The sequence below is a fragment of the Lampetra planeri genome, chromosome 20, assembly GCF_965212315.1.
Source record: "Lampetra planeri chromosome 20, kcLamPlan1.2.h2, whole genome shotgun sequence".
Taxonomy (NCBI): domain Eukaryota; kingdom Metazoa; phylum Chordata; class Hyperoartia; order Petromyzontiformes; family Petromyzontidae; genus Lampetra; species Lampetra planeri.
The window spans coordinates 10,934,924-10,949,824 of record NC_136126.1 but is presented as its reverse complement, the minus strand read 5'-3'; the positions used below and the strand labels follow the sequence as shown (position 1 = coordinate 10,949,824).

Sequence of the window (14,901 nt, the reverse complement as noted above, 5' to 3'; positions counted from 1 at the left end):
ACATTCCCATGTGATCACAAATAATCGCTCCTAATTAGCAGCATGCCACATACCTCGTTAGTACCACTGGCTGCTCAACATTTCCCCAATTGTTTGCGGTAACGAATAGATGGCAGGTTCAAAGCACGGGGCACGTGCGTTGTTTCCCCGCAAGACCTAAGCTGAGAAAATGGAGTCTGCAGTGGAAATCACGTAAGTGGCAGGGCAATGCAGCGACTTTTCAGCAGCGTGGAATGTGGCCAGCCCACTCTCGAGGGAGAGAGAGAGATGTAAGCCCCCTCTGCGGGTGTTGGGAGACGGTGGTGACAACGACGCAGCTGTTTAATCTGGACTGGCAACTGGGGAATATGGTGAAAGGTGGCAGGGGTATGAATCCCATTATAAATGTTCCAATTAACACAAAATGAACCACAGCAAAAAAAAAACATTGGTATGTTGCCATAATCAGTAATATTTAGCCCAATCTCTTAATGGTTTTAACAGGAAGCGTTTGAGGCTGTAAAGCATATACAGTACTGTATGTGCAAGTTGCTTGTACAAAAATTATAAAGTATAATTTGATAATTTCAAAAGTGTCTACATCCTCAAAAGAGAAATGGACAGTGCTGATTGCCATTCAGTCCTGACTCAATGGCAGCAATCCCATACGAATGCACTGTAGAAGGTGGTCCGGATGTGTGGTGACCCCCAATTAATTTACCCCTTACATATTTCCCCCCCTTTGGTTATTAACTTCTGTTTTTACACCCATTGGTATACAAAACTTACGTTTTAGAGAATTAAATGGGGATCACAAGACATCTGGACCACCCTCTGCTCTGTAGGAGATTAACTATCCTTTCTTGGTATGACCGCTGTTGACTTTTGCACAAAAACGGTTCTGAATATGAAGTGTAAGTTCTAACAGGCCACAAGCTTGCCAATGAGACCCAGCAGAAAACGTGGTTATTTTCCAAAAAATCTGCATAAAAAAACCTCCCATCAGATAAATTAGAATCAGGGCAACACGATCACTGGATAGCCAATACCTCTTAATAATGCTGGACTCAGAAATGAGCAGGATATTAGAGCACACGCTGTAAACGTAAGTTTACGTAAGTTTACAGCGTGTGCTCCATTTAAACAGCTCATGCCTAAGGCACTGTACAATATATAAACTGTGCACATGTGAGCATGACCCCTTTGCAGGACAGAAGAGAAAAGCAGACTTTTGCTGACATTATCATTAAAATCGTACCGTGTGAACTTCAAAGTAATTGTTTGGTACAGTACTAGATTTAAATTGCAGTACTGTATTTAACATAGCTGAACTGGAATGTATAACTTGAGAATGTTAGTCTAGTTCATTGGGATTGGATTCGACTAAGGGTATAGAACGGCTTCCTACTATCATTCAACAATGATTAATTATTAAAGCTGGTATTTATACCAAGTCGACATTCATCGTTAAATGGCAGTGACATCGCCACGGCACCTGTGCCAGGCCAGGTGCACTTTGAGGCCACGTGAGGTGTTAAAGGCTCGCTGACAGGAGGTCACGGAACAGACTCAGGTGCTATGGGTTGACTGAGATGGGTGGCAGATGCACCAGCTGTGCCCCCTACTGTGCTCCGCTCGTTGTTGTGAGCGTCGCTCCTCTGCCCTACGTTGCTGTTGGAGGGCGATGGCCTCCAAGTGCCCAGTAGCGTCCTTCACGAGCCTCCTCTGTCTTTATATCTTGCACCATGAGGCAGGAACTCTGAATGACATTTGTTTGCAAAAGCAAGTCAACGTTGTTCCCATAAGAAAACAAATTTCAGACGCCGCCAGGAATCGAACCGCAACTATGAACTCCACCATATTCATTCAGCCAGACCATTTAGAGACAACAACATTTTTTTTTGAAAGATAAACACCGATTGGGCAGTAAGTGCACATTTTCAATGGGGATATTGTTACACAATAGAAACCTGGTTTACAGTAAAACGCATAGTAGCAAATTAAAACAAAATTGTGTGGTAAAGTTCACAATGCCAAGGTCCTACAACAACATGATACAGCAATCAGCATGTAGAAATATAACAAGGCTAATAGGTGAAATTAAAACACTTAAAACTGTTTCTACAGTCACTGTGAGTAGATAGAAATCGTGGATTTTTATGTTATACATCAGCTTCCACGTTAATATTTGCCAATGCGAGTGTGTAAGCACGCGTGACATTTGACAGAGGGGTTGACGGGCCACGCAAACGGGCATAGTAACCCTTCGGGAAGTCCTGCGAATCGAGAACAGTCGCCTGCCCATCCATCAGGACCTCAATCCCATCCCTAGTCATCGCTTCAAGTCACGCCAAGCCCTTTTGGACCTGTGCGCTGAAACCTTCAACAATGCCAGTTCAATCCCCGATGAAGAATGGCGAGCTGAATATGGTTCAAAGTAACTCACAAAACACCGCCTTGTTGTGAAAGAGCGAACGCAAGAAGATGCCTCGGTTTTGGTCTTTAAACGAAGCTCATGGTCCACCCTAAAGCGCATCCACTGAACAAACCACGGCAGTGGATGCGGATAGCTGATGGTGCACACAAGTGGAAGGTTTTACTGGTAGGAACCCACTGGTTCCACCAGCCCACAAGGGATTATTGTGTCCGTCCGTCCGTCGTGCAGGGAGGGGCTGGGTGGGGAGGGAGGGGCTGGGTGGGGAGGGTGGGGAGGGGCTGGGTGGGGAGGGTGGGGAGGGGTGGGGGGTGGGAGGGGTGGGGCTGGGTGGGGAGGGGCTGGTCACCCCGTGGTGCCCTTATAAAACTCAACGTTTAACCTACTCACGCCGGCTTGTGTCCGCCCTCACAGTCGGCCATATTTGCGGAATACACCACGCCGCCGTTGACCCTGGCCATTGACCGAGCAACCCAACGTTCCTACCAGCTCCCTCCGCAGGAATGTGTTAAACTCCCCCAGTAGTCGTGTGTAACTGTGGTCATCCAGAACAGACCGTGCAACGACATATCGCGACACAATTGCCGATCCACAAATACGAAGGAGACATCACAGCGATGATGATCCACTCCGCTGCTGCTGATGCGGTTTGTCTGGCTTGACCACCACCTGAATGTGAGATTGTAAACGTAAAAGACTAAACATTTACTTTATTATACCAGGTAAGGGCTCACTTAGCTACATAGCTCTTGTGCAGAAGTGAGCTGTCCACAAATGATAGCTCAACAAAGTGGCTTAGGGGCCGTCCATAAATGATGTCACGCACCTGGGGGGGGGGGGTCAGACATTTGTGACGATGTGTGACGAGGGGGGGGGGGGAGAAATGTGACGTCACATCAAAATGCGCAACTTTAAATAAATATAGACAACACGTTCTATTTAATTAAATAGACGTATTAATAAATGTTTTCTCCTACAACATCAGAGTGCAGCGCCACATTAAATACGCACTACAATTACAGTAGTTTAAAGCGATTCGAAGCATGTTTTATTTTTTTTTGGGGGGGGGGAGTGGGCAGAGCTTTGTGACATCATATTTGAGGGGGGTCTGATTTTTTGTGACGAGGGGGGGGGTAAAAAAAATCGTCCAAAATCGTGTGACGTCATTTATGAACGGCCCCCTATCGTGTGGAAATTTACAGCAGCCAAATGCTCTAAACGCGTGGTGATGTTGACTCGAAATGTGGAGGGGGAAACTCGTGAGGACCCTGAGAAAACTCCACGCGACCACGGCATGAGAGAGAGACACACTCAAATTCCAAATATACAGTACAGCAGCAGGCGTCAGGGTCGGGATGGAACCCACGACCTCCTGTGTACACTGTGCGAGGCGGTTCTCATCTCGCCACCGTGACACCTTCAGCTGTTACTGTGCAACCTACAGCATCCGTGCACAGGATAAAGAATGAATGAATGACGGTGCAGTGGTGGGCAAGGCACCCTCTGTGAGCGAGGGGACGAGGATACGCCGTCCCTTTAGAGCCTAACGGGTTTCCCAAATTCAAATGCAGGGGAATCCACACAAAAAAATGTTTTTTCAATAGAAAAAAACTCGACATCCTAATTTTTTTTTCTTTACACATAAATGCAATTTTAACAAAAATACAGCGTTACCGTACGTTAATTAGTCGTTAAATGTAACATTCAAGCAAAAAGATGCTGCTGGCAGGTAATTAAGTTGGTGCTGGTGCACTGTAAATGTCCGTGTGAACACGCCGCCCTACTTTTCGAGGCGGAGTGGTATTGTGGAGGTGGGGGGGGGGGCTGTGACGCGGTCTCAGGGTATAAAAGCGGCGCGGCGCGGACGACTCCCTCCTCCGCCGTCTCCGGGCCCTGCTGCTGCTACTTCCACCGCCGCTGCAACGTTAATTTCCACCCCCTTGCTAAGTTTAAAGTGGGGAAAACAAAGGCAAGGAAGCTCAAATTAGCATTACAATGGCTGTGAAACAGGTGTTCTTTGACCTCACCGCCGACGGCGCTGCCGTGGGTCGCGTCGTGATGGAGGTGAGAGATGATAATTGTGGTTTTTATTGTTTATTTTTCTATTCTTTGTGGCGCTCGTGCCGGGAGCTGTTCCCGCCATTGGGATGGGCCATGAGGCCAGTTGAGCTAACAAAAATGTTTTTTTGTGAATTAATTCACCGTGCTAATTTAACTTTATGAAGAAGTTTTAACTTAAAAAATATGTTCTTGATGAATGTAAAGATGTTATTTTGTTTTGGCACCGGTTGATTTTTTTTTGTATTGCGCATGGCGGGGACGTCCATAACGATCATTGAAATATTGGTTCTTGATTTTTTTAAATAAAATATTTCTTGCTGTCTCGTTCTAAGACACCAGGGTAGGGCTGTAAATGGGGCAGGAATTAGTTTAACGTTCTAAGGTTGATTTTTAAGTCTGCGTTGAGAAAATAAATGTCATTCTGCAGAGCGCGGGATTTTGTGGCTTTTGCCGCCCCGCGTGGCCGCGTGTTTGAAGACTCGGCGACCATGCATTGTAATGTTTAATTTAATAAATGTTCAGTAAAATTAGGTTTTAGAATAACCCCACAGTTGACGGTACTTGGAGGAAGAGCACCAGCTACTCGTTAATGATTTTAGAAAGATTTGCACGATTTTAAAGTGGGTTGAGTCGCGGTGAAGGATGTGGCCATGGCCTTCGGGGCGTTTCCCCGCCAAACCGAAATGTTTTCTAAACTCTTAACTCCTAATCGATACTACAAATTGATACGTGGCTGTGTAATCGGAATTCTTAAAATGCAGCCAGACGTCTAAAGCCTGCACGAAAGCAAATCGCCTACGTTTGAATTTTTAATTCTGAAACCTCTAAACCTTGGAAGTACAGGGACACATTTAAAGTACCTTGTAAAGGCAATGTAGCGCATTGTTAAACATCGTTGTAGAATATAATTTAAAGAGGGACTTTGTGAAATGGGCATGTGACAACATCTCTCTCTTGCCACAACTCCTACCAATTGCAATCTATAAGACTACGCGTCAAGTATTCGAAGAGGCTTTAATTATTGATCCCGACTTAAGATTCTAATTGTTCCGTATAAAAGCCACCGACCGTGCTACGCCGAGGGAGGGCTCTGGAATTGAGTTTGTACGGTCGAGAATGACAACACGGGCCCAAGGCGGCCACTGCACTGAGCACACGAATTAAACTACGACATTAACGTGGGATTGCGGCAAAATGGTGCGTGGGGAGGAGAGGCGGGAAGACGAATACTGTGATTACTAACAGCGTATCGGGTTGCTTTATTAGGTATTTGAACCCACCGCAGGCTACTAATTGCCCATGCTCTCGCTGCCTATAGTCGTGCGGTGTTTTTTTTTGCGACGTTGATGGCAATGCAAGTTCTCTTTACGCGGTGGGGGGGGGGGAATCGAATAGCGCCGCTCCCCGGCCTTCCCATCCCTGTACGGTGACCGGCACGGTGCAGTTCCCGTGATCTCCTCTAGGCAGTGAGCGTCTTGGTGCAGTGAGTGGGGTCGTGGCTCCACGTCACTCGCTGTGCACCACTGGGCGCTGTGGTTAGGGTGGTCGCGCCCCGTCCTAGCAGAGTCATTTTTTTTACAATCGTGACCCCCCCCCCCCGTGTGCCTTTTCGTGTGGGGTGTGCGTATTGGATTCCAGACGAAATCCATCATTGGCGACAGTATTGCAGTCGGGTTGCATATTATTTTACAACGCTTTGCAGTCAATTGCGCACAGCTGCTCAAATATGCAGGTGGGAGTGACATGCGCATGCAAGAGTCGAAAAGGCCTTGGGTATTGGCCCCCATAAATTATTAGTTCGTGTCATACAAAGTTCTGCATTTGATCAAAGCCACTTAGGCGAAGACCCAAGTGAATTGGCAACATCGTGTGTATCGATTGCCAAGTATAATGGGCGGGGGGGGCATCAGTACCACATTGCTTGGTGCACTGCGACATTGGCAAAGTCGCAACTAGTTGGTGCCCGTAAACCCTCGGTGACCAGCGCGATGAAGTATTGGTTAAAGCACCCTAATGGAATGTGGTGTTATCCAGTAGTTGATTTGACAAAGGGATGTTCAAATTCTTCATGCATTTATCGGCAACCATAATGTCCGGGGGCGTGTTGGCGCTGTCGCTAGCGCGCTGTGGAAGATGGTGAGGTCATATCCTGGTGAGGTAGTAGACGATAAGCCCTCTGTTGCTCTGGGATTTATCAAAAGTGTTGCCACTAAGAAGTTACGATGGTGATCGTTTTTCGTGTCGACACGTCCCCGGCCATGTGACATTTCTACCACTGCCTCAAGGCGGTGTGGCCGCACCCACTCTGAATAGGGCGGGGGGGGGTTGAAGTAATTATAGCAAATGCTAACTTTATACTTTTAATGGAGGTTTCGTCCATTTTCAGAACAATGCGCACTGGAAAATGTGTTTTTAAGACTTGCGGGCAGAAACCCGTATTTGGCCAAAGGGGTCGCCCATTATGTGTCGTCTTTGAGATTCGGTTTTCTTTGACCGCAGTGAGAATCGACAAATTTTGGTCTTGGCCATCTCTGCATCCCTGTCATCTCTGCAACACTCACCCCACAACTGTGCTATCGCATTAAAGTTCCGGGGCGACAAAACCACCATGTATTTATCAAATGCTGGCAGATTTTTCCTAAAACCATCATCCTTTATATAACGGCATGTGCACGGGCCCATTGCAATGTATTGTAGACTTGTCTCCTATTTTAAAATGCATTATATTCAGGTGCTGTATTACGCACTCTGCGTTTGTAATGTTGTTTTTAGATATTAAAATCGCTTGATTTGATGCCTTATCCTTTCTGTTAATATAAAAATACAATTGTTTTGACACCACACGGTGCAACGGACTGTGATTTAGTCGCCGAAATTGAAAGTAAAATTTTAGTAGACTGCCCTTGCCTCAGTGTTCCCAAAGGAATGCATACACCTACCGTTAGACTATTATTCGTATACATGTCAATATTCACGTTTCCTCTTGGCCTGCCAAGTCTTGAGCTCTGAACACTTGCGTGATTCCAGTAAATAACGTTCCTGTTAGGTGCTCTTATCGAATGTTCAATATCCACGAATGCTTAGAACAATTACAGTACTTTGTAATTACCTCGCGAGATTACTCGGTCTTCATTTTGATTACATTTCATAAGTGTGGATATACTTCTACTTGAGCGTTATTCAGAAACCAATACCTATAATAGTCGCCAAAATTATATTTAGAAGCCAATTGAGCGGGCAAATAAGTATCCAACTAAGTTTGAACGCTTTAGCGGGTGAAATAACTAACGTACGGTGATTTTATGTTCGATGTGGGACGTGGCTGTTTCAAATGTAAGCTTCAGGAGCAACGTTGTCCACCAGCACCTTGTCATTGGCTGCCTTGTTGATGGGTCTTGTGCCTCTTGTGTTTGCCTTTCAGCTGAGGGGTGACGTTGTGCCCAAGACTGCCGGTAGGTTGTGCCTGTTACAGTACCGTGCTTTTTGTTCCGGTTGTGTTACATTAGCAAATGTGGTAAATTAGACTTTTGAGATTAGACGTATGTAAGATGAGGGAATTTTGCTCCTTAGCTGTTCGAAAATGCTTGATTTAAAGTAAATCTTGGTGCTCTACAAACTGGTTGAAATAATTTAGAATTACTGTAGTTGATGTACATAATTAGTGTAAGCTACTTTGAAAAAATAAATGGCCTCCGCATAGAAGCCTTGCAAATATGTATCGAAGGTTTTCTGCATCTGTTGCCTTAAGCTAGCTACTTTCAATGGTAGGTTATTTTTCCCAAGTAAACAGTTTAGTTAAACGGAGGAACAAATGAGCAATTGAATAACTTGATCCTTTTAAATGATAAGTGTCGCAAACTATTTAACTTTGAAGCGAGCTTTCCATAGAGCCTTGCAATACAAGAATGACAATTTAATGATTGTAGACTTTAAGTACAAATGAGCGTGCTCCTAACGTTATGTAAGCTGATGATTTTAACATGCAAATTAGGGCAAAACTGTTAATTTTATTCGTTAGAAGTGATCGATATTGACCTGGTGGGGTTGCATTACAAAAACGGTTTCATGGGTCCAATTTCACTTGTTGGGTTTTGTAATTTTAATGAACATCAATTATTTGTGTATTTTTATATTTTAAAATGGGCCTGGCTATTTGCTGTTTAAATGGTGCACATCTAGACGTCTCGTTGCAGTATGCTTTATGGTAGGCCCACTGCCAGTTTTGGCTGTTCTCCAGTACAATAAACACTTGCTTTGCAGAAGGAAATTGTGGTACATTGTGTGGGAACTTTTACTTGGATTATGTGGAGCTCCTATTGGATGTTTGTCTTGTTTTGGCTCCGTTTTTAATTCTTATTTTTTCTTGTCCTTTGCTTTTAGAGAATTTCCGTGCTCTGTGCACTGGAGAAAAGGGCTTTGGCTACAAGGGGTCCACGTTCCACCGTGTCATTCCCGACTTCATGTGCCAGGTAAGAGTTTACACCTACAGCTTTACACACAGGTGCCAATGGCAAGTGATTTGAACATGACTGAATTAACAACTTGCTAGGTTGAATGTCAGTATTAGGAATAACTTGGAATTTTATTTTAAGCTTTTTTTTACAGTTTAAATGCAACAGTTGTATCTTAATGGTGTTTTTGGATGATTGGAAATGTGCCGATTGAGTGCCCCATTTTCTATCCCTGTAAAGTGCTTTGCACTTATCATTATTGCAGTGAATTCAAGCAGTGGGGGTCGTACGTGGAATTCTTTTGGTTTGTGTGCAACCTTTTAGCCATATGGTGAATTGATTAACCAGGTCAAGCTTTCAATATTCGAGTACATTGCGTTTCCACGTTGGCCATATTTTTTATATGGTGCTCCAGGTCAAAGTATCACTTTGTGCATTGACAAACAATTGTTATGGCACTAAAACACCCTGTAGTGGTTACGCCAACTCGTGGTTACAGCAATTTGCTGCTGAAATATTGCAAGGTCAGTGCTGTATAGCTTTGCAAGTGCAGTCTTGGGAATGGTAGATTGGCTGAAGTGCCTTGATGGAGTGCTCCGGTTTCTTTCTGTCGTAGGGTGGAGACTTCACCAAGGGCAACGGAACTGGGGGCAAGTCCATCTACGGCAACAAGTTTGAGGATGAGAACTTCACGCTGAAGCATGAGGGCCCGGGTAAGAATAAGATTCGGTTGATAAGAGCTTTTGTCTGTGCCTTTGATAGTATTTTTATTTGCCATTTTGATTGCTGTGGGATGCATTTTTCAGCAGTTCGATGTGGCGTGTGGTTTCCTTCATCTTCCTACAGTATGCCTGGTCACATGGAAAGTTGGGCAAAATATCCTCATGGCTCTAGACCTCTCTGTAGTGTTGGTCCTCTGCCAGCAGTGCTGTGCTGTACCTTTAACTTAAGATGTGGTTTGGCTATGGCCAAATTGCCTGGAATGTTCCGATCAGATTTTTCAAGTGAAGAATGTTTGATCCTGGAAAGTGCCTGCATCTCAAGGCTGACAACTAAGCAGATCAGGTTGCTATAAGTCTACTGCAGGATTACATGTTTGGCAGTAGAAGGCAGTGCGGCAAAATTCATTGTTATGTACTTTGCCCTGCCCTCAACCAGTGGTGAAGTGTGGGAAGACCCTCCTTTTCCAGTGGCTTGGAATCTATCCCTTTACATGTCAATATAATGGCATGGCAATGTGTACAAATTCAAAATCCTTTAAAGCTTTTCACACATTTTAGAAAGACCTACCTGAGTTAATGCACGCTAGAAATTAGGTTTTTAATTGTTTTAAGTTTGGCCACAACATGACTTGGGCTGTGTGGTACCGTTTTCAGTTTCTTCCAAACACCACATTGAGTGGCTGAAAATGGTTTAGACGAAAGACATCTTGGATTTTCATAAAATGGCATATGAGAGGTGTTTCAGCTGAACTAGTTTAACTGATATTAGTATAATTTTACATTCACGAGAACTTTTAATTGGGTTGCAATTTCAATGACGAGGCCAAAGTTGGCTGCACCCTCCAGTTTAGCCCCTTGATTACCCTGGACCCGATTATTAATACCAGAGTTGGCAGTTTAAGTGGGCTAATTTTACGGGTATGTCCTGCCCTCTGGAGGCAAGATGTTTTACTGGCCACCAGAGCAATACAACATTGGAAAATTACATGTCAGGCTGCAGCTGCTTAAAAATTTTGAACATCTTTAAACTTGTGAAATGATGCCCTCCATATTTTTCTAAAACAATGGTACCTTCATGTTTGCAAAAACAAGTGTGCAACACTATTTCCAAGTATGGCTTCTATTTATGTACTGTGTAATATTAAGCAGTGACGGTAAGCGAAGTGGGTCCATAATGCTCTAGTTTGTGTGGTTTGTGTATTGTAATTTGTGGATATATTCGCTGTTATAATTGATCATTTATCCATGCTACAGGCATCCTGTCAATGGCTAATGCTGGACCAAACACAAACGGCTCTCAGTTCTTCATCTGCACTGCAAAGACTGCATGGCAAGTAGCTTACATTGTCCATGCATGGTTACATACAGACTTCAGAGGTCCCTCTTATACAAATCAAAACATGAAGTATATGATAAAACGCCAAACAATCGAGATTTAATAACACCGGTGTCATAAACAGCCGGAAGGTATGACTGCCTTACTTTTCATGCATGTCGTGTGACACCACATTGCATGTACGATGATCTCAGCTTGTCTCGGCCACCAGCTGGAAGCTGAACAATGTGACTAGTTGTTTGGGCCACAAACTCTATTGTAGCCATCCCAACAGGCTGCATTTAAACCACCAACAGTAAACTGGCTTTGTGCTCATTAAGACTCCTTGGTTATAGTAAGGGCATCAACATCCCCTCAAGCTGTTGGTGTAAGCAATGCAGCCACATGTCTTGCTTCTGAGCTAGTGGCTTTGATAATGCAATTTGGTGGTCACATTCCATGCGTGCAAGATGGGAGTTGTCTTCCCTCCGCTTGTGAGCACACCTGTTATTAGCTGCCTATCCAGGCAACGTCGCCATACAACCCTGCTTGGATTCTGAGATGTATTGAGATTTAGTTTTATGCATACTTTGGATAAATTGGAATAGAATTGTTACAAGCATAATTTAAGAATACATCATTAAATGCCTGGTGCTCTTTGGGTGTCAATGGATTAGTCGGCGATTTGACACTGCCAGCCAAACATGCATGTAAATGCATATAGATTTTACTTTTTGAAATGCATTGTATAATGGGTGTCACTCGTGTCAAGTTAATAATGTAATTTAAACATTGTAAAGAACTTGTTTTTAGGAGTTTATTTAAATCACTGACTTGAATGTTACTGCAAATGCATTCGTTGTACATGCAGTAATGAAAAAGCATCAAATTGAACATGGTTACTATTTTGAGCATTATGCAATGAGTATGTTGCATAAAATTATAAATTCGATAGCATAGTTTATGTATATAGTGCTGCATTTTTTGCATGATTTATTTCACCCTGGTCCCCCCCCCCATCGTGACGAGAAACTTGTGTTGTGTTCTCTAGGCTGGACAACAAGCACGTTGTGTTTGGGAAAGTGATAAACGGACTGGACGTCATCAAGAAGGTTGAGGGCTATGGAGCGTCGAGTGGAAAGACGTCCAAGAAGATTGTCGTTGCCGACTGTGGAGAACTCTAAAACAAACCAAAGCTCCCCATTGTCTTGTCAGATTGTGGTGAGATGGCACGAGTTGGTTATTCAAAATCAGAACTTTATCTTTAGTTGAACTCGATGAGTTCAACTAAATCCATTGCGCTTGCCAAAATTGTGTCATTTGTAATTGGGCCTTAGAAACAACTATTAAATAATCGATTGACTCAATTTTAGTTTTGAAGTAATCCCCAACAGGATTTTCTTTGGGAATGTGAACAGGCAATTTGGATGAGGTTGCTAGTAAATGGTTGTATGCTATTCTGGGACATGTATTTATGCAATCCTTGTGAATTGGTAGCACAATTATGATTGTTTTTAAACCTCAAGGAAATGTGATTAACTGTCTTGTGGAATGGTGCAAATAGCAAGAGGTTAGACTTTTCGCTTTGTCCAAACTAGTCACACTTTGATGTTGGAGATTTTTTTTTCCCTTTCAAGTATCCCCAACTCGTGCCATTTTTGCCAAATCTGCAGTTTTTTGTCCACAGGTAGCCATGCAGTATAATCGCTTCTACTTTTTTGTTGTAGTCCACTGCAAGAATGTTTATTTGGATTGGTTGTGGTTCTTTTTTAATGATCCCGTAACCCTACTTTTCCCCATTCATAAAAGTTACAGTGAATGTCATTGTGTTTCTGTACTGCTGATTTGAACAGTAAAGATCAAGGCAACCTTGTATCTTTTGACTTTTTTACCGCGTGTATTTACGTTTGCATGTGAGTGTCACTGGTTCGTTTGTTTAGCTCTACCTGTTATACAAACGGGGTTTATCGTTCATTGGTACAGGTGTCTGAACGGTACGCAGACATTTCTCGGCAAGCGTACACTAATGTTAAATTATCAGATGTCCTATTGACTCCCTATGTTAAAAGCGGAGTTGTGTTTCAGCAACAAGTATCCACAAACGAATTTATAACGTAATGAAACGTAACACCATGAAGAACCACGACAAGAAAATTCCCCTTTTTAGTTTGATTTAGCCTCCACTCCGTCACCCAGCCCTCGATCTCCACGTCTCGTGCACCCTCCCCAAGACAAAGATGTATGTGGAACAACTTTCGTGCAGCGGACGTAGCCAACCGTTTATAGTCATAGCAGACTAGCCAAGTGCTGTTCATATTAGCGTCTAATGAAGCTACTATTTGGTTCTTTCGGTAAAGTCGCGTAGAAAGAAAAATGTATTAATAGAATGTTTTGATTGCAATTGTCATCAGGTAGAAACAAACCTAGTAACTTAGAAATACAATACAACAGTCGACTAACACAACGGTCAACACCCTACCTGGTTGATTACGTTCTTCCAAAGATTGCTAAATTTGAGATAAAACAGACATCGAATGAAGACCGGCACAGCAACACAAAGGGGTGGGTGGCCGGTACCATGCCCGGCGGCCTTGTCTTACTCGTGGCGATGTTAACACCCCGCACACCACGAACTCGTCTGAGTTGTGCCTAGGGGTGGCTCGAACCGTTTCGGATTATCGTCACCTCGTGTTGCCCGCGCGTGGGAATCGCACAGCAGACACCATCTGCTAAACAAACAGCTGCGGGCCGTGGTTCGGCCACTCGCTTTTGGGGTGCATTTGATCCGTCTACTGAAGGCGAACATTTTGCTCGATATGGGAATACATTGGGTTAAGCTATAATTGCTCTCTACAGTAAATTCTCGCAAAAAAAATGCTTGTTAAGCGAGACGTGCCTGTACCTAGATCTGTTTTAAATGTTAGGGTATACTTTTGAAAGGCACTTTGGTAAGAAACGGCCCGAATTGAAGGCTGCAACAAATGCGAGTATTTGGGGCAGCCCATCTTTAATGCCTTGGGATTTGCAACTGAAATACGTTTGAATTCTTATGATATTCTGAAGGATGGTAATTAGCTTATGCCAGGAAGCTGTTCCACAAACAAAATATCACGAGTGACCATACTGCCGGCAGTGAGTGAATTATGCTGCTAATACCAAGCATTCAGAAAACCGACTTGGTACATTTTTCAGTTCTGCAACTGGATTTACCTTGAAAGGAAAAACGACCTGACGGTACAGTACTTGCCAAGTAATATCGATGTAAAGCTTTCGTGACTGCAGGGATTCATCTTCTTGGTTCTTTCGCTAAAGTCACGTAGAATGGAAATGATAAAATAATAAAAATAAAACATAAAAATAATTCTCACGACGTTCTGCACATGGATGACCTGCCCCTTTAGGCTGACACCATCTTGCAACCCAGCATATTTGGGAGTAAGGTCTGCCTGGTCCAGCAAACCGTGTGCCTCCGTGTGTGCATGTACTCAATTCTTCCACACTCGTGATTTTCCACTCGTGCTGTCCCAGGCTTGTGAATGTATCCTTAGTACAGGATGCGCATTGTGTTGCTCTCTTGCAGACAAGTTGACTACCTCGATGCACGCAAGCTCAAGCACTCCCCCAGTAGACGGGCCCTTTGAATGAAGAGGTCAACATTATTAAGCTCCTTGGTTAAATAATTTTGGCAGTTTCTAAAACTGTGCATGCACTCTTTTAACTTGTCATTTCTGTTGATGCTGCCACAGCTGCAACTCGCCGACGAACGGGCACCATTTCTACTTTTTACTGCGAGAATCTGTTACGGATACGGAGTTGTGCAGCACCGTGGGTAGGGCTCGATGCCTGTATGGAAAGCAGGAGGGAATTGCTCATTCCCCACCCTTCACAAGTGGTGAGAGACTGCTATTAAGGCAGATGTGGACATGTCGCGACCCCCAG

General features: G+C 43.8%; 1 protein-coding gene across 1 annotated transcript; it reads left to right on the top strand.

The window, feature by feature from the left end:
* Nucleotides 1–4,244: 4,244 nt before the first annotated feature.
* Nucleotides 4,245–12,834, top strand: LOC144724436 (peptidyl-prolyl cis-trans isomerase-like). The gene is made up of 6 exons (XM_078603557.1): nucleotides 4,245–4,477; nucleotides 7,896–7,926; nucleotides 8,855–8,943; nucleotides 9,542–9,638; nucleotides 10,902–10,977; nucleotides 12,014–12,834. Exons 1-6 carry the CDS (start codon nucleotides 4,409–4,411, stop codon nucleotides 12,144–12,146), a joined length of 495 nt encoding a protein of 164 aa, XP_078459683.1. The 5' UTR covers nucleotides 4,245–4,408; the 3' UTR covers nucleotides 12,147–12,834.
* The last annotated feature ends 2,067 nt before the right edge of the window (nucleotides 12,835–14,901 follow it).